The following is a 21,877-nucleotide window of genomic DNA, read 5'->3' as shown; positions in this document are numbered from 1 at the left end:
AAATCACACGTGGCTAAAGTGCACATTGTCTGATTTTATTAAAGGCAATTTTTATACATTTTGTTTTCGCCATGTAGAAATTACAGCAGTGTTTATACAATGTCCCCCCTCCATCTCAGGGCACCATAATGCTTGGGACACAGCAATGTCATGTAAATGAAAGTAGTCATGTTCAGTATATTGTTGCATATCCTTTGCATGCAATAATGGCTTGAAGTCTGCGATTCATGGACATCACTAGTTGCTGGGTGTCTTCTCTGGTGCTGTAATGCAGCAACTCAACCACTACACTAACCCTTTCTTGACAATCGTGACCTTGGCTAATCTGCACCTCCGCTTGTCTTAAATGGAAAAAAAACCCGATGTAATTGAAAAAAAATTGTTCAGCTAAGCCTTTGGTGTCTTCTCCCTTTGCAGTTCTGTGGAGTGCGTCATTAGCTGATTAGCCGTGCACTTTAACCAAACCATAAGTAATTCCTGCTATTTTCCCTGGATGGATAAAGCCCTGCACAAGACCAGTCTCTTCAAACGACAAAACTGTGAATTCTTTTGTAACACGTCTCATGAGTTCAGCTCCAAGTCCACAGTAATTCCCTGCGGGGATCAATTTACTAGGCGGTGGAATAGTGTTTCGATGACTTGTTAGATTGGATTATACTGTCCTGTCACACTATCAAAGGAAACATCTTGGGAGAAAATTTGATTTTGGCGTTTTGTACCAAATGTCATCTTTGTCTTCAAAAGAAATCGCCAGAGAGAAAAAATGCTCTTTGGTCTTTAAGATCCTTAGGTGGCCCCCTTCTGGATTTGAACCGAGCTATAGGGCTAATAAATAGTAAATTCTCCCCTCCCTGTCCCTTTTTTTTGCTTTCCCTTGTACCCCCATTACCTAGCTTCCTCCTTTCACGACTGAAATGACCATTTACAGAGACATCTGAATTACTGAGGATTCACTGGGCTTAATCGCTATTGAATTTAAAGATGCATCATAGAAATAGGCCCTTTGGCACACAGTGCGCACGCTGGCCAGCGATTATCCTTTCACATTCGTTTAATGTTATCCCACTTTCACATCCACTCCTCGCACAGTCGGGGTAATTTACAGCGCCCAATTAACCTACAAACCTGTACGTCTTTGGGATGTGGATGGAAACCAGAGCAGCTGGAGGAAACCCACGTGATCTCGGAGAGCGTGCAAACTCCACACAGACAGCATTCAAGGTCAGGATCAAACCCCAGTCTCTGGCGCTGTGAGGCAGTGGCTCGATGCTGTCCAATGCTGGTACCAAACTAAAGACAGACACAAAAAGCTGGAGTAAGTCGGCATCACGTCGGCAACCGTGATGCAAAAAAGAGCAATTCGTATTATCCATAATGCTAAGTATCTGGGTCATACGAATCCATTATTTTTAGAGTCAAAATTATTAAAATTAGAAGATTTGGTTACATTCAAAACAGCTCAGATAATGTTTAGGGCCAAAAATAAAAATTTACCTGGAAACATTCAAAAATTATTTAACGGGGGGTTACAATTTAAGAGGAATATTTAACTTTAAGAAACAAAAAGTCCGTACGACTAGAAAAACCTTTTGTATTTCGGTTTGTGGAGTAGGAGTGTGGAATAAATTGAACGGGGAATTGAAGCATTGCACAAACATGAATCATTTTTAAATGATATATAAAAAAATAATTCTCAAGGGGTACAGGGATGGAGGGGATGGTTGACAAGTGGGGGTTGATGTTTATCTATTGCTTTACTATTGTTTACTTATGTTTGGGTACTTCAGATATGAAGTTTGTATGTACATAATAGTTGTATGTATATATATGTCTGTAGGTATTATGGGAAATTGCCTAGGGTAGTATTATTATTAGTAATGAATTGATTTTTAAATATGGTAGAAGTGTTGGGGAAAAGGGGTGAGATTTAATAAGTTATTCTTCTTCTCACTCCTTTTCGAGCTTGTACAGACACAGAGTTGGACATTGGAACTTTGATTTTGTTCTTCTCATTGCTTCGTAAATATTGATTGTAATGTCCAATTGTTTGATAATTTCGATTTTGTTCATATTAATGTCTTTAATGTCTTTACTTGTTCGGAATAAATAAATAAATAAATAAATAAATAAATAAAATAAATCACTGAAGAGAAGGAATAGGTGACGTTTCTGAAGAAGGGTCTCTACCGGAAACGTCAGCTATTCCTTCTCTCCAGAGTTGCTGCCTGTCCCGCTGAGTTACTCCAGCTATTTGTGGCTACATTCGGTTTAAACCAACATCTGGAGTTCCTTCCTCTGCACTGGAGCCAAACTATTACAACATTTGATTCAAAATGGTATTTTTCCGTGATTGTTTTTGGAGCTATGTTCTTGAAGTTGCCCACTCTACTGGTTATTTTACCCATTGTCTTCTTTTTCTTTTTGACAGGGAGCACATGTGTCATTCTGTCTTTTCCCTTCATCTTTAACCCTCCGGTGGGCACTAGCGAAGGTGTCTCACAGTGGATTGAACTTGTTTACTTCATTCCTTTCATCATCATTTTCCAGTTTGGCTGGGCTGCGGTGCAGATCTCCCACCTGTCCCTGATACCAGAGCTCGTCGCTAACAAGCACGAGCGGGTGGAGCTCACTGCTTTCAGGTAAAACTTCAGCTCCTGACTTTCATTCTGCCCTCTGTTAAATGTTGTTAACTTCAGACTTTAGAGATGCAGACTTGAGAGATACAGCGCGGAGCAGGGCCTTCGGCGCAGCGAGTCCGTGCCGACCAGCGATCGCCCCATACACTAACACTGTCCCAGCATTGCCACACTGTGGACAGTTTTCAACATGAAATTTTCCCAATGGGTGAATAGTTTCAAACTTTGCATGAGGATTTTTTTTAATTGAGCAGTTTAAAAGAAGGCACTTTTTTTCTGACATTTTAGGTACATGTTAGTATTGTCGATCTCCTCTGTGCTTTGTTCCTTAACGTTTCGCTGCAATTTGTTGTAGTTTCTTGTGTCGGCGCTAGAATTGCTCTCTTGTCGTTGCTGGAGGACAATACAATATAACCACTGTTGCTTGTACGTATTATTATAACACTAGGAAGCCATTGGGCCAGTTGGATCCATGCCTGCTCCCCGCCAGAGCAACCACATCAGTCCCTTTCTCCTGCTCCTTATATCCTTTGCAGACTCCGCTCAGTCCATTACACGGATCAGACTCCCCATTATTGACTCGTCCACTCTTCACACTGCCTTCACAGTCCCGAAAATGTTTTTTCCTCACTTTCTCTCCCCTCCAACCTACCTCATTGAAGACATTGCGCTTGTCCTCAGGAACATAGAAACAGAGAAAATAGGTGCAGGAGTAGGCCATTCGGCCCTTTGAGCCTGCACCGCCATTCAATATGATCATGGCTGATCATCCAACTCAGTATCCTGTACCTGCTTTCTCTCCATACCCCCTGATCCTTTAGCCACAAGGGCCACATGTAACTCCCTCTTAAATATAGCCAATGAACTGGCCTCAACTACATTCTGTGGCAGAGAATTCCAGAGATTCACCATTCTCTATGTAAAAAATATTTTTCTCATCTCAGTCCTAAAAGATTTCCCCTTTATCCTTAAACTGTGACCCCTTGTTCTGGACTTCCCCAACATCGGGAACAATCTTCCTGCATCTAGCCTGTCCAACCCCTTAAGAATTTTGTACGTTTCTATAAGATCCCCCCTCAATCTTCTAAATTCTAGCGAGTACTATCCAGTCTTTCTTCATATGAAAGTCCTGACATCCCAGGAATCAGTCTGGTGAACCTTCTCTGTACTCCCTCTATGGCAAGAATGTCCTTCCTCAGATTAGGAGACCAAAACTGTACGCAGTACTCCAGGTGTGATCTCACTAAGACCCTGTACAACTGCAGTAGAACCTCCCTGCTCCTATATCTTTAACCTTAACCTACAATGCTGAGAAACTATATTCTGCACTCTTTCTTTACTCTTTACTCTTCCTATTGTACTTGTGTCGGGCTTGATTGTATTCAGGTTCAGGTCATCCGATACCACACAAAATAAAAGCTCTTTACAGTATCTCAGTACAGGTGGTAATAATGAACCTAAACCTATAACGTTCTGTCTCCAGTCTCACTCACGTGCCTGGCAGCTGTTTGTGGAGCATGTTGATCCTATGACAACTCTCTAAGCTGTCTGCATTGTTTTTCTAGGTATGCTTTTACTGTTGTGGCCAACCTTGCGGTGTATGCGATCGTGTTGGTGCTGTTTCGCTTTCAAACTGATGATGTTGACAGCAACCTCGGCAGGCAGGACATTCCAATGTTCAGGGTGAGTTCAGCTTCTCCACTTGCTTGTCTTATTTCATAATGAACCATTTACTCCTTTCCCTGTGATCCCCTCCATCCCCCCCTCCAACTTTTCAAGGATGTTGATTTTGGCAATGATTTAGTGTGAAATATCCCCCTGAGCACATTAATGCTGTTGGCAATGAGCAGCATGGTGAACTATTGGGACTGGTGACTTTAAGCAAGTTCGGTAAAGATGGTGCTAGGTAGGAGGGACAGTGGTGCAGTGGTAGAGTTGCTGCTTTACCGCGCCAGAGACCCTGGTTCGACCGTGACTACGGGCGCTGCCTGTACAGAGTTTGTAATATTCTGCCTGTGCCCACGTTGCTCTGGTTTCTGTCCACACTCTAATGAAGCACAGGCTTGTAGGTTCATTGGCTTTGGTAAAAATTGTAAATTGTCCATAGTGTGTGTGGGATCACTTGTCGGTGGGCTGTCGGGCTGGTTTCTGCTCTGTATCTGTAAACTCTAAAGAGAGGAGGCAGGGATTGAGGAAGTAGACAGCACAGACCCTGGGGTGCGTGATGGATATCTGGAAGACCACAGAAAACCTAGCGGGAGGAAGGTACATTTTTGAGATTGTGGGGCGGTCGGGAACTGAATGCAAATATTTCACAAGTAACTTTCTTCTGTCAATTTCCTCATTTGTGCAGTCTTGACATGTCAACTTCTGTTTTAAGTAGAAAATATCTATGACGCTAATCAGCTGATGCTCCCACTGCCTTAATCATCGACCAGTGGAAATGGAGTTCGGTGATCATCATGTTTTTGTAAATTCTAAATGTCTTCCCTTCCTTGCATCTGAATTCTGACCGGTTGTAAAACAGATAATGTATAGGTTTTTTCAATTTGTATTTTAAATGCCTGTTCAATACAGTTTGGCCATTGACCATTTTGCAGATCGTTTAGCCGAACACCTTCGCTCAGTCCGCCTTGGCCGACGAGATCTCCCCGTCGCCAAACACTTTCACTTCCCATCCCATTCCCACACTGACCTTTCTGTCCTGGGCCGCCTCCATTGCCCGAGTGAAGCCAAATGCAAATTGAAGGAGCGGCACCTCATATTTTGCTTGGGCAGCTTACACCCCAGCGGTGTGAACATTGACTTCTCTAACTTCAAGTAACCCTCCCTCTCCGTCCCTTCCCCACCCAAGTCATTGTGCTAGATTCACTGGCGTCCTGTTGAGTTTTACTGTCTGTATAACTCGTTATCACCTATCCCAAGCCAACAATGGATAATAATAATAATAATAATAATAATAATAATAATAATATCTTTTATTGTCATTGCACGTCAGTGCAACGAGATTTAGTATGCAGCTCCAACCGATGAAAAAGAAAAGTAAAATAAATAAATAAGCTGTGTGTCGTGACCATCTGAGGGAGACAGTCCAGGGGGGGTGGGGGCACTCAACAGGGCCAGTTCAGAGCCGCTATAGCTCTTGAAATAAAGCTGTTTCTGAGTCTGGAGGTTCGGGCGTAGAAGGCCTTGTAACGTCTGCCGGAGGGAAGTAGTTCGAACAGACCGTTACATGGGTGTGAGGAGTCTTTATGGATGCTGACGGCCTTCCTGAGGCACCGTGTGTGGTAGATGCCCTCCAAGGCTGGTAGCTGTGTCCCAATGATCCTCTGCGCTCTGTGGACGACGCGCTGAAGAGCTCTCCTCTCCGCCTCCATGCAGCTGAGATACCACACAGAGATGCCATACGTTAATATGCTCTCTGTGGTGCAGCGGTAAAACGTTGTCAGCAGCTGTTGGGACAGACCAGTCTTTTTTAATGTCCTCAGGAAGAACAGTCATTGCTGTGCCTTCTTGACCAGTGCAGCGGTGTTGGTGGACCATGTGAGGTCATCTGAAATGTGAGTGCCCAGAAACTTAAAGCTGGACACTCTCTCCACACTTTCCCCGTAAATGGAGATTGGGGCGTATTCTCCATTATGGGACCTCCTGAAGTCAATAATCAGCTCCTTGGTCTTGGAGGTGTTTGGTGACAAGTTGTTACGTGCGCACCAGTCCGCCAGGTTCTGCACCTCCGCTCTGTATTTTGGTGTTGGTGTCGATTGCAGGAACACAGTCGTGAGTGAAGAGTGAAGAGGGAGTAGAGCATGGGGCTTAGTACACAGCCCTGTGGTGTGCCGGTGCTCAGGGTGATAGTGGAGGACAGGTGCGGGCCCAGTCTCACTGCCTGCGGTCGCTCCATCAGAAAGTTCAGGATCCAATCGCATATCGGCGAGCTGAGGCCTAGCTGGTGGAGTTTGGTGGTGAGCTTGGTGGGGATGACCGTATTGAATGCAGAGTTATAGTCAATGAAGAGCATCCTCACGTACGTGCCCTGTCTGTCCAGGTGAGTCAGGACAGTGTGAAGAGCCAGAGAGATCATTGTGGGCTCCACCTTTCCTTGGTCATCGTTGCCTTTTGCAGATTTTTCATTCATTTATTTTATGTAACTTCTATATCTCGTTTTCCTCTACCCTGACTCTGTCTGAAAAAATGTCTTGATCTAAAATGTCATCTATTCCTATTCTTGAGAGATGCTGCCTGACTTGCTGAGTTCTCTGGCTTTTTTTCTATCTTTGGTTTATACCGGCATCAGCAGTTCCTACCGACACATTATGCATTTATGTTGTGTTACACAGACTAACGCAGCAAATGCACTAAGTTGGGGACTTGACTCTACCCAAGCTTGATGCTATGATACAATGCTGTTGGTGCTTTGATGCAGGATGTTCGTTTTCCAAATATCCACTGGCAAGCAGTCGCCAGCCAGGCAACAAATGCTTCACGACAACCTCAAGTATCCTCCCTAGCTCTGTGCCCACAGAGTGGAATTCTGTGTATAGGGCTGCAAGGTGGCACAGCAGCAGAGCTGCCGCCTTAAGGGCCTGTCCCACTCTACGGGGTAATTTAAGAGCTCTCCCGAGTTTAAAAAAAAATCAGACTCGTTGGTAAGTACGTAGAATGTACGTAGCGGCTACATCGGGGCTCGTGGATGTCCCGTAGAGGCTCATAATGCTAACGGCAGGTACTCGGGGAAACGCAGTAACTCGTGAAGTTTTTTCAGCACTGTGAAAAATGTCCACGAGAGCCCCGAGTACCTACGAACGGCTATTACCATAATTCTCCGAGTTCGAATCAGGGGAAACTCGGGAGAACTCTTGAATTACCTCGTACAGTGCGACAGGCCCTTCACAACGCCAGAGACCCAGGCTCGATCCTGACTACAGGTGCTTGTTTGTACGATCTCCCTGTGATCTGCGTGGGTTTTCTCAGAGATCTTCGGTTTCCTCCCACACTCCAAAGATGTACAGGTTTGTAGGTTAATTGGTTTGGTGTCAATGTAAAATTGTCCTTAATGTGTGTAGGATAGTGTTAATGTGTGGGGGTTGCTGGTCGGCATAGACTTGGTGGGTCGAAGGGGCTGTTTCTGCACTGTATCTCTAAACTAAACTAAAATCATGAGAGCAATGGATTGGGTAGATACAGTCTCTTGCCCAGAGTAAGGGAATCAAGGAGCAGAGGGCAGAAGTTTAAGGTGAAGGGAAAAAATTTAACAGGAATCTGAGTTAACTTTTTCACACAAAAGGCGGTGGGTGTATGGAATGAGCTGCCAGAGGAGGTAGTTGAGGCAGGGATTATTGCAACGTTTAAGAAACGGTTATACAGGTACATTGAGAGGACAGATTTGGAGGGATATGGACCAAACGCAGGCTGGTGGGACTAATTTTGATGCGACCTGTTGGTCGGTGTGGGCAAGTTGAACCGAAGGGCCTGTTTCCATGTGTATGGCCACCTGCTGCCTTGTGGAGTTACTGATTTACAAAAATTAGTCCAAATAGGCTTCACTCTTGCAAGGTGGCCGAGATGACTAAGAACAATAATGAGGCTGCCAGATTCAATTAGCAGGACTTGCAAACGGGGACTTTAATCTTGCTGTCAGGCCTGAATAGAAACTTGGACATGAAAGACAGCATCTGTTTTATGGATGTTTCAACCTCTCTGTAGTGAAATGATTTTTTTGTTTCTTTGTCAGTAATTTAAATAAGGAATATTAAATTGTCAGCTTGCTTTGCTCCCATTTTGTTCAATGTTTTTTTTTTTTAGTTTCTGTATTTTCCATGAAGTCCACTGTTTCCTAACTGGAATGGCACTGCTAGTAGAGCCGTGGCCTCATAGTGCCAGAGACCAAGGTTCAATCTGGAGGAGGCGCTGTCCTGAACGGCTGCCTGTCCTGCAGCTGTCCGTATTTTTCACTTCTTTTTAATTATTTTTAGTACGTTAAAAGTGTGCAGTCAGGGGGTCTAATCTTTTTATGTGTGGGGGGTGGTGGGGAAACTGCTTTTCAAGTCCCTACCTGGTCGGAGGGGTTGCCTTCCTCCGAGCAGCGTCTTCGACCTGTCCTCGCGGCCTACCAGCGGGTCCTGGAGCGACGTTTCCCTGAGGGGACCTGGCCAGAACCTCGACTTTGGCGGCGGCGGCGGCGCAGCGCTGGAGCGCTGTCGCGGAGCGGGCGATGCCTTTCCTGGGTCGCCGCGCTGGAACTCCAGTATGCTGGGACCGCCGATGAAAACATTGTGGAGCCGCGGTTCTGTGGAGCGGCCAGCTGCGGCGCTGAACTTTACATCCCGGAGCCTGGGATCTCTCGCCGAGATCGCCAGTGTGTGGAGCTCCGTTCGGCGCGGTCTGTTGGCTTGGAAGCCGCGGTCTCCGGTGGGAAGGCGGCCGTTCCTGGCACCCCAAGCCGCTGGGGGTTCTCCCCGACGCCGGAGCACCATCACCCGGCGAGAACATCGGGCGCCGTGGCGGCGACTGTGGAGGCCTCAATAGGCCCGACTCTGGGTGGACAAGAGGATGGGGACTGGACTTTGTGCCTTCCCCCACAGTGGGAATCACTGTGGGGGGATGTTTTTGTGTTTCCGTGTTGAACTTCTTGAATGCTATGTTGTATTTTTATTAGTGTGCTGCAAGGACATCTGAATTTCCCCTGAATAAGGGGATTAATAAAGTAATAATCTAATCTAATCTAATCTTGACTTTGGGTACTGTCTGTGTGGAGTTTGCACATCTTACCCTGTGACCTTGTGGGTTTCCTCTGGGTGCTCCGGTTTCATCCCACATCCCAAAGACGTGTGGGTTTTCTTAAGGTTAATTGGCCTCTGAAGAATTGCCCCTGGAGTGCAGGGAGTGGATGAGAAAGACTAGTGTGAGCGATGGCCAGCATGCACTTGATGGGCCAAAGGGACTGTTTCCATGCTGCATCTAAAACTAAAAGTGAGTCTAGTGGTGATTCCTGAGATCCAATGCAGCAGTGTTTGACCTCTGGCTCTCTCCCTGACATGCATGCTCCAATGCTGACCTGTCTGGTGACTCTCTGTGGAACCACTGTGTCTGTCTGGGCCAGTGAAGCCAGCACCATTGAGGTCAGTCTGAAGAAGAGTCCTGACCTAAAAAGCCGCCCATCCTTTTTCTCCATAGATGCTGCCTGGCCCACCTAGTTACTCCACAGCCCTTGTGTCTGCCATTTAGACCCAGTGGAATGAGAAAGGAATTGATTATGTGCCATTCCAAGGAAAGGCCAGGGCATTCCCCTCAGTGGCCAGGTCACTATTTAGCCCTCAGTTGGCATCAGTGAACCAGACCTTCTGCCCATTATCGCAGTGTGGAGCGCACTATTGACACTGTCTGCTGCCCTGGCTTTCCCTGCAGTACAACAGTAACTCTCCTTCCAAGGAAATTCACCAATAGCAACAGAAAATGGGGGGCTGGAAGGGGGAGAGGTGGAAGGAAACAGTGATTGTTGAAAATTGGAAATAAACAGAAAATACTGGAAATGCTCAGCCAGTCAGGCTGTATCTGTGGAGAGAGGAACGGACTTAACTGAAAAGTCTTTGAGTGAAATATTAACTCTCGACAGAAAGTTGCCTGACTTGAAAGTTGCTGAGTTTCAAAAACTTTGGTTGTAAATCAATTGTCATTCTAAAAGTCATGTTAAGGTTGCCTTACAAATGCAAGTGTCGGTGCCCTATATGTGGCGACCCTTTGCATATTTTGTGTTCGCTATGGCATTTCACTGACATGCAATATATGTTAAAGTATCAATCAATTTAGAGAATTAATAGGTTATTCTCTTTAGCTTTGCCACTACAACATTTTACTTACTGAACATTTTCACCAGGTTTTACTTCATCCTGTCCCTTAATGTGGGCTTTCCTTGCCACAGAAGGCTGTGGAGGTCATGTTAATGGAAAATTTTAAGGCAGACTTGGATAGATTCTTGATTAGCATGGGTGTCAGAGGTTATGGGAAGAAGTCCTCCCTCCACCACCTCCAGTTTAAATTCCATTTGGAATATTTTGGAGGACCAAGAAACCAAGAACTAAGGCAGAAGGATGGGGTTAAGAGGGAACGATAGAATATGAATGGCCTAATTTTGCTCCTATCAACATTTTTCTCTGGAGCTAGTGTTTTGTTCCAGGTTGATTTAGTTTAGATAGAGATACAGCACGGAAGCAGGCCCTTCGGCCCACCGTGTCTGTACTGACCAGTGATCCACGCACACTAGCACTATCCTGCACACCTGGGAGAATTTACAATTTTCACCGAAGCCAATTAACCTACAAACCTGTACGTCTTTGGAATGTGGGAGGAAACCAGAGCACTCGGTGAAAACCCATGCCGGTCCCGGGGAAAACGTACAAACTCCGTACGGACAGCACCCGTAGTCAGGATCGACCGGGGTCACTGGCGCTGTAAGGCAGCAACTCCGCCGCTGCGCCACCGTACCAACTTAGTCTTAACTACTCTAGTTGTAGGTTTTAAAATGATGGCAAAGGACACTTCACAGCTGCTTAAAACTCTGCTGTTATTTGTTTGCAGACCCTGGCTTTGGTTGTTGTTGGAATTGGCTTTGTGACTACGTTGCTGTTCCACATTGGAACTCGGGAAAAGCTACGGAATGAAGGGGAGCAGACCGCTGACGAGCATACGGCCATCATTGACAGTTCCAGGAAATGCCTCAGCCAGCCCCTGCTCAGCTGGAAACATTGGCTGAAGGAGTTTTCTTTCTACCACGTAAGTGACCCTGTGGCCTTGCGGACGGGCAGGCGGAGCATGGGACTGAAAGTTGATCAATAGCTGAGGAAGTCTGGCATTAATACAGTGGTGGCCCCCAGAGACACACTACAGGAAGTGGCAGAGGCTACAGCACCACCACAGAAACGGGGGTGGGAGCCTTCTTGCCCATTGACTCCATCTCCACTCACTAAAAGCAATCCAGTTTGTTCCTCTTTTGATTTGTATATAGAACGGTACAGGCCCTTTGACCCCCAATGTCAGGGCTGAACGTGATGCAGAGATATGTTGCCAGGACACGAGGGCCTGAGCTATAGGGTGAGGTTGAGCAGGCCAGGACTTTATTCCTTGGAGCTCTGGAGGATGAGGAGTGAATGTATAGAGGTATATAAGATCATGAGAGGAATAAATAAGGTAGATGTGCAGCCTATTACCAAGAGTAGGGGAATGGAGACAATAGACAATAGGTGCAGGAATAGGCAATTCGGCCCTTCGAGCCAGCACCGCCATTCAATGTGATCATGGCTGATCATCCCCAATCAGTACCCCGTTCCTGCCTTCTCCCCATATCCCCTGACTCCGCTATTTTTAAGAACCCTATCTAGCTCTCTCTGGAAAGCATCCAGAGAACCTGCCTCCACTGCCCTCTGAGGCAGAGAACCGGAAGACATTTTGGTGGTGATAGATGACCAGATCTACATGTCTCTACAGGACATATGTAGAAATGTCCCTTTCTACAAATGTTGCTGTGGCACCTGCCTCAAACACCCCCTCTGCAAGCTTGTTCCTTATGCCCGCAACCCTCTGAGTGAAGGTCTTCAGAAATTCCTTGCCTCCAGTTCAAGGTTTATCATGTGCTCCAAGTTGTACAATAGTAAAATAGAAACAATTGATTTAATGACTGTACATATTTTGCCATTGATCGGGAAACTCTGGCACTGTCAACTCATTGCATGCTTTGTCTCGTCCTCCTCCCATTCTAGTTGTGTCCCTGTCCTTCCCAAACAACCCTACTGATTTAAAAAAAGAAATTGCCCATAAATCGAAATACTAAAAGTTTTGAATTATTTGAGAGTATTGACAGGTTTTGTTGGTCTTTGTTGACAAGGTTCCTTCTTTTGACAGTTGGCCTTATTGTACATGTGCACTCGGCTAATAATCAACCTCTCGCAGGTCTACATTGCGATGTACCTGACCTATACTCTACAGCTGCCAAAGGTATGTGCTATTGAATAAATGCATGCTCTTCCTGACATTGGCAAATTCCAGGGTAGTGTTAGCTGAGCTTGGTACAATGGCAAGAACATCATGCTGATGACTAACTAGGATAAGTATGCCATACATGGTCCTATGACCGCCTGTATCTGAGTGAGTCAAAGCCATCTAATGCAATGGGGAACTTCCACTGCTGATTTGGCCCATATTTCTCTCTTTGCTCTCCATTCAAGGCTGCTCATTTACCTGCAGTTTATGGGACCCTGCTCAAGACGGTATCATTAAGACTCAAGAATCTTAGGGTCGGGCAGTGGTAGAGATGCTGCCTTACAGCTCCAGAGACCCGGGTTCGATCCTGGCTACGCGTGTTGTCTGTACAGAGTTTGTACGTTCCCCCTGTGACTGCGTGGGTTTTCTCCTGGTGCTCCGGCTTCCTACCACGCTCCCCAAAGACGTACAGTTTTATAGGTTGATTGGCTTAAGTAAGATTATAAATTGCCCCTAGTGTGTAGGATAATGTTAGTGTAAGGGGCTATCACTGGTCGGCAAGGACTTGGTGGGCAGAAAAGCCTGTTTCGGTGTTATTATGTCATTAAAGTAATTAAAAGACTAGAAGCCTGGTGAATTGGTGTTTGCTGCCACCCTCTGGTCAAAGAAAGTACAGCAACCTGCTAAAGGTTTACAAAGGAAATTGATGGGGGGGGGAATGGGCTAAGGGCAAAGATCGGAGAGCTGGCATTGGCTTAGTCTTCTCTCCAACCCATTGTCCTCAAACATTTAGAAAACGAGATCAGTTATATCTGCTGTATCATTCAATATTCACTCGACAGCAACTTAGTTAAAGCTACAGCATGAAAACGGCCCTTTGGCTAACAAAGTTCATGCCGACCATCGATTAACTTTTCACATGTGTTCTATGTTTTCCCGCTTTCTCGTCCACTCCCTAAATACTAAGGGCAATTTACAGAGGGGCAAGTGACCTACAAACCCACATGCCTCTGGGATGTGGGAGGAAACGGGGGCACCCGGAGGAAACTAGCGCTTCACACGTGACGAACTTGCAAACTCCACACAGGCAGCACCTGTGGTTGGGGTCAAACCGGGGTCTTTGGCACAGTGAGGCAGTAGCTCTACCCGGTGCGCCACTGTGCCGCCTAGCACTGGAAGAAATTAGGAAGCTCTAGGTGTGCACTTTCTTGCCCCTTTTTCCTGTAGACTGCCTTATTTGTTTGCAACATGTGAATGAAATATTGATCCTATTAGATATGCAGACTTTTAAAATTCCATCTTTTGTTTTGTTTTACAGAACTACATTGCCATGATCCCTCTGGTGATGTATATCAGTGGATTTCTCTCCTCTTTCCTCATGAAGCCTGTGAATAAATGCATTGGGAGGAATGTGAGTGCTGTTAGCATTCTCAGTTGGTGCGGGATTTTTTGAAGTTCAGTCATTAAATACATCCTTAATTTTTTTTTTTTCCCCTACAAGTGCGGTAGGTGGGAGGATCTATCTTAGTATCGTAAATAATCAGCAAGGTATCTTTCTTCGGGGCAAGCGGTTCTGATGAATGAGCAGAAATTTAATTTAAAGCCTAGTTTAGATCTTTAAAGTAAAACCAACTCCAACATAACTTTATTGTAAAGAATTGTGGGCAGCATGGTAGTGCAGCAGTGGAGTTGCTGCCTTACAGCACCTGAGACCCGGATACGGGTGCTGTCTGTACGGAGTTTGTACTTTCTCCCCGTGACCACGTGGGTTTTCTCCGGGTGCTCTGGTTTCCTCCCACCGTCCAAAGATGTGCAGCCTTCTCCCCATAACCCCTGATGCCCGCACTAATCAAAGAGTTTAGAGGGATGGTGGTCAAACTTGGGCAACTTGGACCAGTGTAGATGGGCGTCTTGGTCAGCATGGATGAGTTGGGCCAAAGGTCCTGTTTCTGTGGTGTTTAGCGCTAAGACAACTTCGTCTTGAAGCCAGTCTTCTCAGCAGAAAAAATCCTGCGCTGAGCCTCAGATAGACACAAAAAGCTAGCGTAAGTCAGCGGGTCAGGCAGCATCTCTGGAGAAAAGGAATAGGTGACGTTTCGGGTCGAGACTCTTCTTCAGACTGAGTCTGGGCTGGGGAAAGGGAAACGAAAGATATAGAAGTTGCATGGGATAAATGAATGAAAGACCTGCAAAAAGCAACGATGATATAAACGGTGATTTAGCCTGTTTGTTAATGTTACTGAACTCTGGCCACTTAGTTACTTCCCTCTTCCTGTTTCCTTTTCTTGTAGATGACCTACTTCCTTGGGATTGTGATGATCCTGGTCTTCGCTTACTGGATCTGGTTTTTTCAGATGGACAACAGCATATTCGGGGCAGCGGTCCTTCTCGGCAGCGGCTCCGCTACCATTTTGGTGACCTCACTCTCCATGACTGCCGACCTCATAGGAGAAAACACTGTAAGACATTGGGACGCTGGGGAAAGGCTGCGTGGAATCGGGTGACTGAATTGTGCGGAGAGTGGTGGTGTTGCAGCTACACTCTGCTGGAGAGAGGGGAATGTGTGGATGATTGTGTTGGGTCCCTTCTGTCTTCCCCTGTGAAAGCTCCGACCGTTTGCAGATACCATCCGGTGGCGTAGCTTGTAGAGCCGCTACCTTACAGCACCAGAGACCCTGGTTCGCTCCCTACTTTGGACCGCTCTCTGTGTGGAGTTTGCACGTTCTCCTTGTGACTGCGTGGGATTCCTCCGGTTTCTTCTCGCATCCCAAATGTGTGGGTTTGTAGGTTAATTGGCCTCTTTAAATTGCCCCTAGAGTGTAGGAGATGGACACAGAACTAGTGCGAACGTGTGGTTTTCATGCCGTGCCATTCCATTCAATTCTAAATCTCGTGTGGAGATGCAAGGAACTGCAGATGCTGGTTTACAAAAAAGGACAACATGCTGGAGTAACTCTGCAGGTCAGGCAGCATCTTTGGAGAACATGAATAGCTGACGTTTTGGGTCGGGGCCCTTCTTCTTTCAACCAGAGTCTGAAGGGTCCCGACCCAAAATGTCACCTATCTTTGTTCTCCAGAGATACTGCTTGACCTGATGAGTTACTCCAGCACTTTGTCTTTTCAGCAATCCTGTGGCGCACTTCAAACCACAATTGGGAGGAAACTGGGGCACCCGGAAAGACCCACGCAGTCACAGGGAGAACATACAAACTCCATACAGACAGCACGCGTAGTTAGGATCAAACCTAGGTCTTTGGTGCTGTAAGGTAGCAACACTACCACTGCGGTGCTGTTCATTTAGCTGATGACTCAATTTTAGCTGGCCTTGTACGTTTAACCCTTTTATTGCCTCCAAAGTTGGTTCTCGACCCGTCGTTAACTGATCAGTTATGCAGCTTGGTGATCATTGGGCTTTTTCCACTCTTGCTGCAGATGTGACGTATTTAATGACGGTTGGTCGTCGGTCTGTCGAACTGTTGGAGTTCACCCCCATGAGCTCAGCATTGACTTGGCCTTTTCTTTCCTCTTGCAGCAAAGTGGAGCCTTTGTATACGGATCCATGAGCTTCACCGACAAAGTAGCCAACGGGCTTGGTGTGGTCATTATTCAGGGGCTCCATCCCTGCAAGTAAGTTCACCTTTGAATTTTGGGACTTTGCAGCCTGATAGACAATGGGCGCAGGAGTAGGCCATTCGGCCCTTCGAGCCAGCACCGCCATTCAATGTGATCAAGGCTGATCATCCCCAATCTCCAGCATGGTCGGTTGGAATGGGGAGTACTTGCGGTTTAGGCTTGTTATTGTCATATGTATGGAGGTTTAGTGAAAAGCTTTGTTTTGCAAGCGATCCAAACAGATTGGATAATACTACACATCAAGTCAAACTCAAGTGCAATATGTAGAGCAAAGGGGAAGAAGATACAGAGTGCAGAATATAGTTCTCAGCATTGTAGTGCACCAGTTCCATAGCCTTAGTCCAATGTCCTCAATGGAGCAAAGGTGAATCGGACAATCGGCCTAGGTTGTAAAGGGACCATTTAGAAGCCTGATAAGAGGGGAAAACGCTGTTTGACTGGTGAACTGACGATGGGCCGAATGGCCTAATTCTGCTATTACTTATGACCTTGTGATTTTCCATTCCATCTCCAAGTTAAGCTATTGTCCTTGGAGTCACGGCGAAATGCTGTGCAGAAACAGGCTATTCAGCACTTTGAGCCATGCCAGCCATCACTACCCATGTACACCAGTGCTACAATAATCCCATTTTTTCCCCTCCCCATATATTTAACTGCTTCCACTACTCTCCTCTATACTAGCCCCTCTGTCAACGTCTTCTCTTTCCACCAAACTCATGGCAAAGAGAGTGTGCTTTAGGGACAGTGTTTGGGTGAATTCACAATTGAATCCCATCAGGGTCCACTCTGGCCACAGTTGGCATTGCAAGTTGTTGGGTTTTTATTCCCCCACAGAGAAATATTGAAGTGACATCTTGGGAGGGTATAGGATGCAATGGATCAATATTTGTGGATTTTCATTGATCTTTCTCCGGTGTTTAGGACCCAGACCTGCTGTGCACTATGTGGTCCATTCTACCACCTGGTGATGGTGTTGGTCACTGGCTGCATAGCCTGTGTTGCTCTACTTTTGTTAGGAGCTACTCGAATATGGCCAATCCAGATTAGGATTCGTGAGTACTATCTAGATTACCTTGTTTTATTTTTAAAGGACCTCATAGAAACACACTTGATAATGATATTGCCACAAATTATTTTTTAACCCTTTGTGACAACTGTTGATTGGTTCCCTAGGCATTGAACTCCTTGATGTTGAATTGTGTTTTCAAATGTTGACCATGGCGGATCTATCTTTCCTGTGATTTGAGAAAATATTTTGGAAAATCTTCAGATATCTATAATCCAGATTGCTTTTGAGTATAGAAGTCGGGGCGTCATGTTGCAGTTGTACGACACGTTTTTGAGGCAACATTTGGAGTATCGTGCTCAGTTTTGCTCTCTCTGCTACAGGAAGGATGCCATTAAGATGGAAGGAGAGCAAGGGGGGATTGTTGCCAGGACCTGAGGGCCTGAGATATAAGGAGAGGTTGGGCAGGGTAGGACTTTATACCTTGGAGCGCAGGAGGCTAAGGGGTGATCCTGCAGAGGAGTATAACATTATGAGGGGAATACACAGGGAGAATGGCCAGAATGGGGAAACGAGAGCACGTCGGCTTAAGGTGAGAGGGGAAAGATTGAATAAGTACCTGAGGGGCAACTTTATCACTCAGATGGTGGTGGGCATATGGAACGAGCTGGGAGAGGAGGTAGTTGAAGCAGGTACTATTAGAAAATTTAAGACATTTAGACAGATTCATGGTTAGAAAACGTTTAGAGGGATATGGGCCAAATGCAGAGGTGGAACTAGCATAAATGTGGCATCTTTGTCAGCGTGGACAAGTTCCATCGAGTGGCTTGTTTCTGTGCTGGATGACTGATTCTATAACTAATTTATAATTTCCCATTCAACATTCTAATGCAGAACATAAATTTTGATTTTATTGATCCTAGCATTTAATTTTATTTGGTAGGTTAGTTGTTCTCTGTTGGAAATGTGGCCATATCTCATCATTTTGTTTACTTGTAAGATTAGAGGAGGCTGTTTGCTCCATTTTTGACTGCAAGAGCAAGTCCATCCATCCACCCACCCACCCACTTCCCATTAACCTGCACTCAAAACCCACTAACTGTGTCCCTGATTCTCCTTCCACTCACCCGGATCCGGGCTAGTTTACAATATCAAGTACGTCCTTGGGGCATTGGGAATGAAGCTACCTACATGAAAGCCCTATATTGACTCTGGATTGATGCATGTTTGTTTATTAGTGGTATTCTGTGCACCCTCTGTATTCTTGGTTCACATATTGCTTAGTAACTTAAGTGAAGAATTATTAATTTTATCGAATGCATATGATTTTGCTTAATGACATTTATATGTACTATATGGACAATTAAAATTACTGGGCTCCTAACATTGATTCAGAAGTTCTGAAAGTTGATTTTCTGCACGAATGGCAACATTGAAGATGATATTGAGCTTGGCGTTCTAACAAGATTCAGTGTGGAAATCCTATTGTAGGATTTTTAGATTGGCAATGCTGCCGGCTTAATTGTGGGAGATAATAGTCCACTTTCTAATGTTTGCCACTGCCTTCATTTGCATCTTGTCCACTATCTTGTTTCTCAAACCTAAAAGGCATGAGGTGCTTTGCCTCTTGTTGAAGCACATCAGCTTGCAGTGTCGTTCGTAAAATAACCTCAAGTGGGTCAGTGTTTCTTGCTGCTGCTTCCATAACTGGGGTATGTTGTGTGCAGAAAGTCAGAACCCTGGTCTCTCTTGACGAATGGCCTTCCCAGTTTTTGTCTGTCCTATGTGGAGATGTTTCTGTCCTGTCACGTCGAAGAAATAGCTGTCTCGTCTGCAGTGTTTGAACAAAGCGTTTGGCTGAGCTGCCCTTATTTGTCACCCTGAATGATGATCTTTGGACCAACGCGTTGGAGTAGTTTGTAAAATAACGTCACTGGATACCAAAATTGTTTCCATTATCTTTATTTCAGGGCAAGAAGATAAACATGTACAAAGCCCGAATCGGAATGACCACTCGTAGATCTGCAGTAAATCTCTGTTCTCTATTTAACATGAATTCACTAAACAAAGAAAACTACAAATGCAAGCAATTAAACCTAAAACCACTATCTATGTTCTAAATTTTAAATTTGTTAATCTAAATGCATTTTTTAAACTTAGAGATAAAAAAAATATTAAATTGAGACAGGGACATTAACTGTGATGTTGGTATTGGCTCAAGAACCAAACTTAAAATTGAATTCCTGTTTATATAACTCTTCAGCACTTTTCAAATTGCTTCACAGCCAATTTTTTTTTATTTTTATTGAGGGAGAAATATTGTCTAGGATACAACATTAGCTCCCCTCCAATCCAGAGGAACTGATCCTGAATCTATAGAACATTGGAAAATTATCACCAATGCATCCACAATTTCTAGAGCCACTTCCTTAAGTATCCTGGGATGCAGACCATCAGGCCCTGGGGATTTATCAGCCTTCAGTCCCATCAGTCTACCCAATACCATTTCCTGCCTAATGTGGATTTCCTTCAGTTCTTCTGTCATCCCAGAACCTCTGGCCACTAGTATATCAGGAAGATTGTTTGTGTCTTCCTTAGTGAAGACGGATCCAAAGTACCTGTTCAACTCATCTGCCGTTTCCTTGTTCCCCATAATAAATTCACCGTTTTCAGTCTTCAAGGGTCCAACTTTGATCTCAACTAATTTTTTCCTCTTCACATACCTAAAGAAGCTTTTACTATCCTCCTTTATATTCTTGGCTAACTTACCTTCGTACCTCATCTTTTCTCCCCGTATTGCCTTTTTAGTTATCTTCTGCTGCTCTTTAAACATTACCCAATCCTCTTGCTTTCCCGCTCATCTTTGCTACATTGTACTTCCCTTTTATTTTTATACTGTCCCTGACATCCCGTGTCAGCCACGGTCGCCCCTTACTCCCCTTGGAATCTTTCTTCCTCTTTGGAATGAAGGAATGATGGTGCTGTCCTTTTAAGTGCCAATTAGGAGTGTGGTATCAAGTCTCTGTAGCATGTTAGAATTTGGGATTCTGACAAAGGCAAGGATGAGTCTTTGACTGGGACTTGGGGCCTGACGCTTGCTAGGGTTATGTTTATTATTGTCACCTGTACCGAGGTACAGCGAAGAGCTTTGTTTAGCACGCTATCCAATCCGATCAGATAATACTTCACACCAATACAAGTCAAGGTCGTACAATAGGTAGAGCAAAGGGGAAGATATAGAGAGGAAAATATAGATTGCAACAATGTAATGCAAAGTCCAATGTCCGCAATGAGGTAGATGTGAATCGGACTGTCCCCGAGCAAATGGGCGAACAGCTCAGAAGCCTAATAATAGGTGAAGAAGCTGTTCCTGAGTCAGCCGGTTTGCGCCTTCAACTTACTGCACCTTTTGCTCGATTGGAGCAGGGATAAGAAGGAATGACTGGGCTGGGAAAGGCTTTCATAGGTAAAATTGAAGTATGAAGAGTATATCCCATTTTATTGGGACAACCCAGTTGGAGGCAATTTTCCATCTCAATTGACATGCAAATGTCTATCTTAGTAAGGTTAAATGAACGAGGTTGAGTTTGTCCATTACGTTGATAGCATGTGTCTCCAATTTAATCTTTTATTGTGTCTATGTGACTCTTTGATGAGGATTGAAAAGTTTAGAGGCAAGGTAAGCCAAACCTGGCAACTGCAGGCTCGGCAGCCCGAGAGAAAGCTTTTTTTCTTTGACTTTGAAAGTATCGAGTAGCAGACGCCCAGACTAAAATCTATGTGAGGAAAAGTTGAGAGAAAGTGTGGAAATGAATTCTCCAGAGGGAGGAGAGATTGTACTGTTCAAGTGTATTTATAAACTAGTGGGAGATGTGCATTGGTGTCCACCAGGGGTCAGTAATGCGAGCACTCCTCTGTAGAGGGCTTATTATGAAAGTATGCAGACACAGAACACAGTGTAGCACAGAAACAGGCCCTTCGGCCCACAAGGTCCATGCCAAACATGATGCTACGTTAAACTGATATCCTTAACCTAATCTCACTCCCCATCCACCCCACTCGTAACAAGGGCAGAGTCCCCCTTGTCCTCAGCTTCCACCCTACCAGTCGTCACATACAACAGATAATCCTCCGCGTTTTCGCCACCATCAACGGGATCCCACCACTGGCCACATCTTCCCATCTCCTCCCCTTTCGGCTTTCCACAGAGACCGCTCCCTCCATAACTCCCTGATCAATTAGTCCCTTCCCACCCAAACCACCCCCTCCTCTGGCACTTTCCCTTGCAACTGCAGGAAATGCTACACTTGTCGCTTTACCCCCCCCCCCCTTGACTCCATCCAAGGACCTAAGCAGTCTTTCCAGGTGCGGCAGAGGTTAACCTGCACCTCCTCCAACCTCATGTATTGCATCCGCTGCTCTAGGTGTCAGCTGCTCTACATCGGTGAGACCAAGCGTAGGCTTGGCGATCGCTTCGCCCAACACCTCCGCTCGGTCCGCATTAACCGACCTGATCTCCCGGTGGCCCAGCACTTCAACTCCCCATTCCGAATCCGACCTTTCTGTCCTGGGCCTCCTCCATGGCCAGAGTGAATCCCACCGTAAATTGGAGGAGCAGCACCTCATATTT

The 21,877-nt window shown here is 45.4% G+C and overlaps 1 protein-coding gene across 2 annotated transcripts in view; it reads left to right on the top strand.

The window, feature by feature from the left end:
- mfsd12 (major facilitator superfamily domain containing 12) overlaps nt 1-21,877 on the top strand; it is a 51,653-nt gene that overhangs the window by 21,141 nt on the left and 8,635 nt on the right. The window contains exons 2-10 of one of the 2 annotated variants that reach the window (XM_033046931.1): nt 2,429-2,639; nt 4,202-4,319; nt 11,211-11,405; nt 12,531-12,623; nt 13,927-14,019; nt 14,900-15,067; nt 16,141-16,235; nt 17,163-17,293; nt 19,218-19,571. In XM_033046931.1, the coding sequence (XP_032902822.1) occupies nt 2,429-2,639; nt 4,202-4,319; nt 11,211-11,405; nt 12,531-12,623; nt 13,927-14,019; nt 14,900-15,067; nt 16,141-16,235; nt 17,163-17,293; nt 19,218-19,267 (1,154 nt within the window). In that variant the 3' untranslated portion in view covers nt 19,268-19,571. Of the gene's footprint in view, nt 1-2,428; nt 2,640-4,201; nt 4,320-11,210; nt 11,406-12,530; nt 12,624-13,926; nt 14,020-14,899; nt 15,068-16,140; nt 16,236-17,162; nt 17,294-19,217; nt 19,572-21,877 lie in introns of those variants that run through there. The other variant, XM_033046929.1, reaches the window with a different exon arrangement.

This window comes from Amblyraja radiata, chromosome 29, assembly GCF_010909765.2.
Source record: "Amblyraja radiata isolate CabotCenter1 chromosome 29, sAmbRad1.1.pri, whole genome shotgun sequence".
Lineage (NCBI taxonomy): Eukaryota > Metazoa > Chordata > Chondrichthyes > Rajiformes > Rajidae > Amblyraja > Amblyraja radiata.
This window is presented reverse-complemented; position numbering and strand designations above follow the sequence as displayed.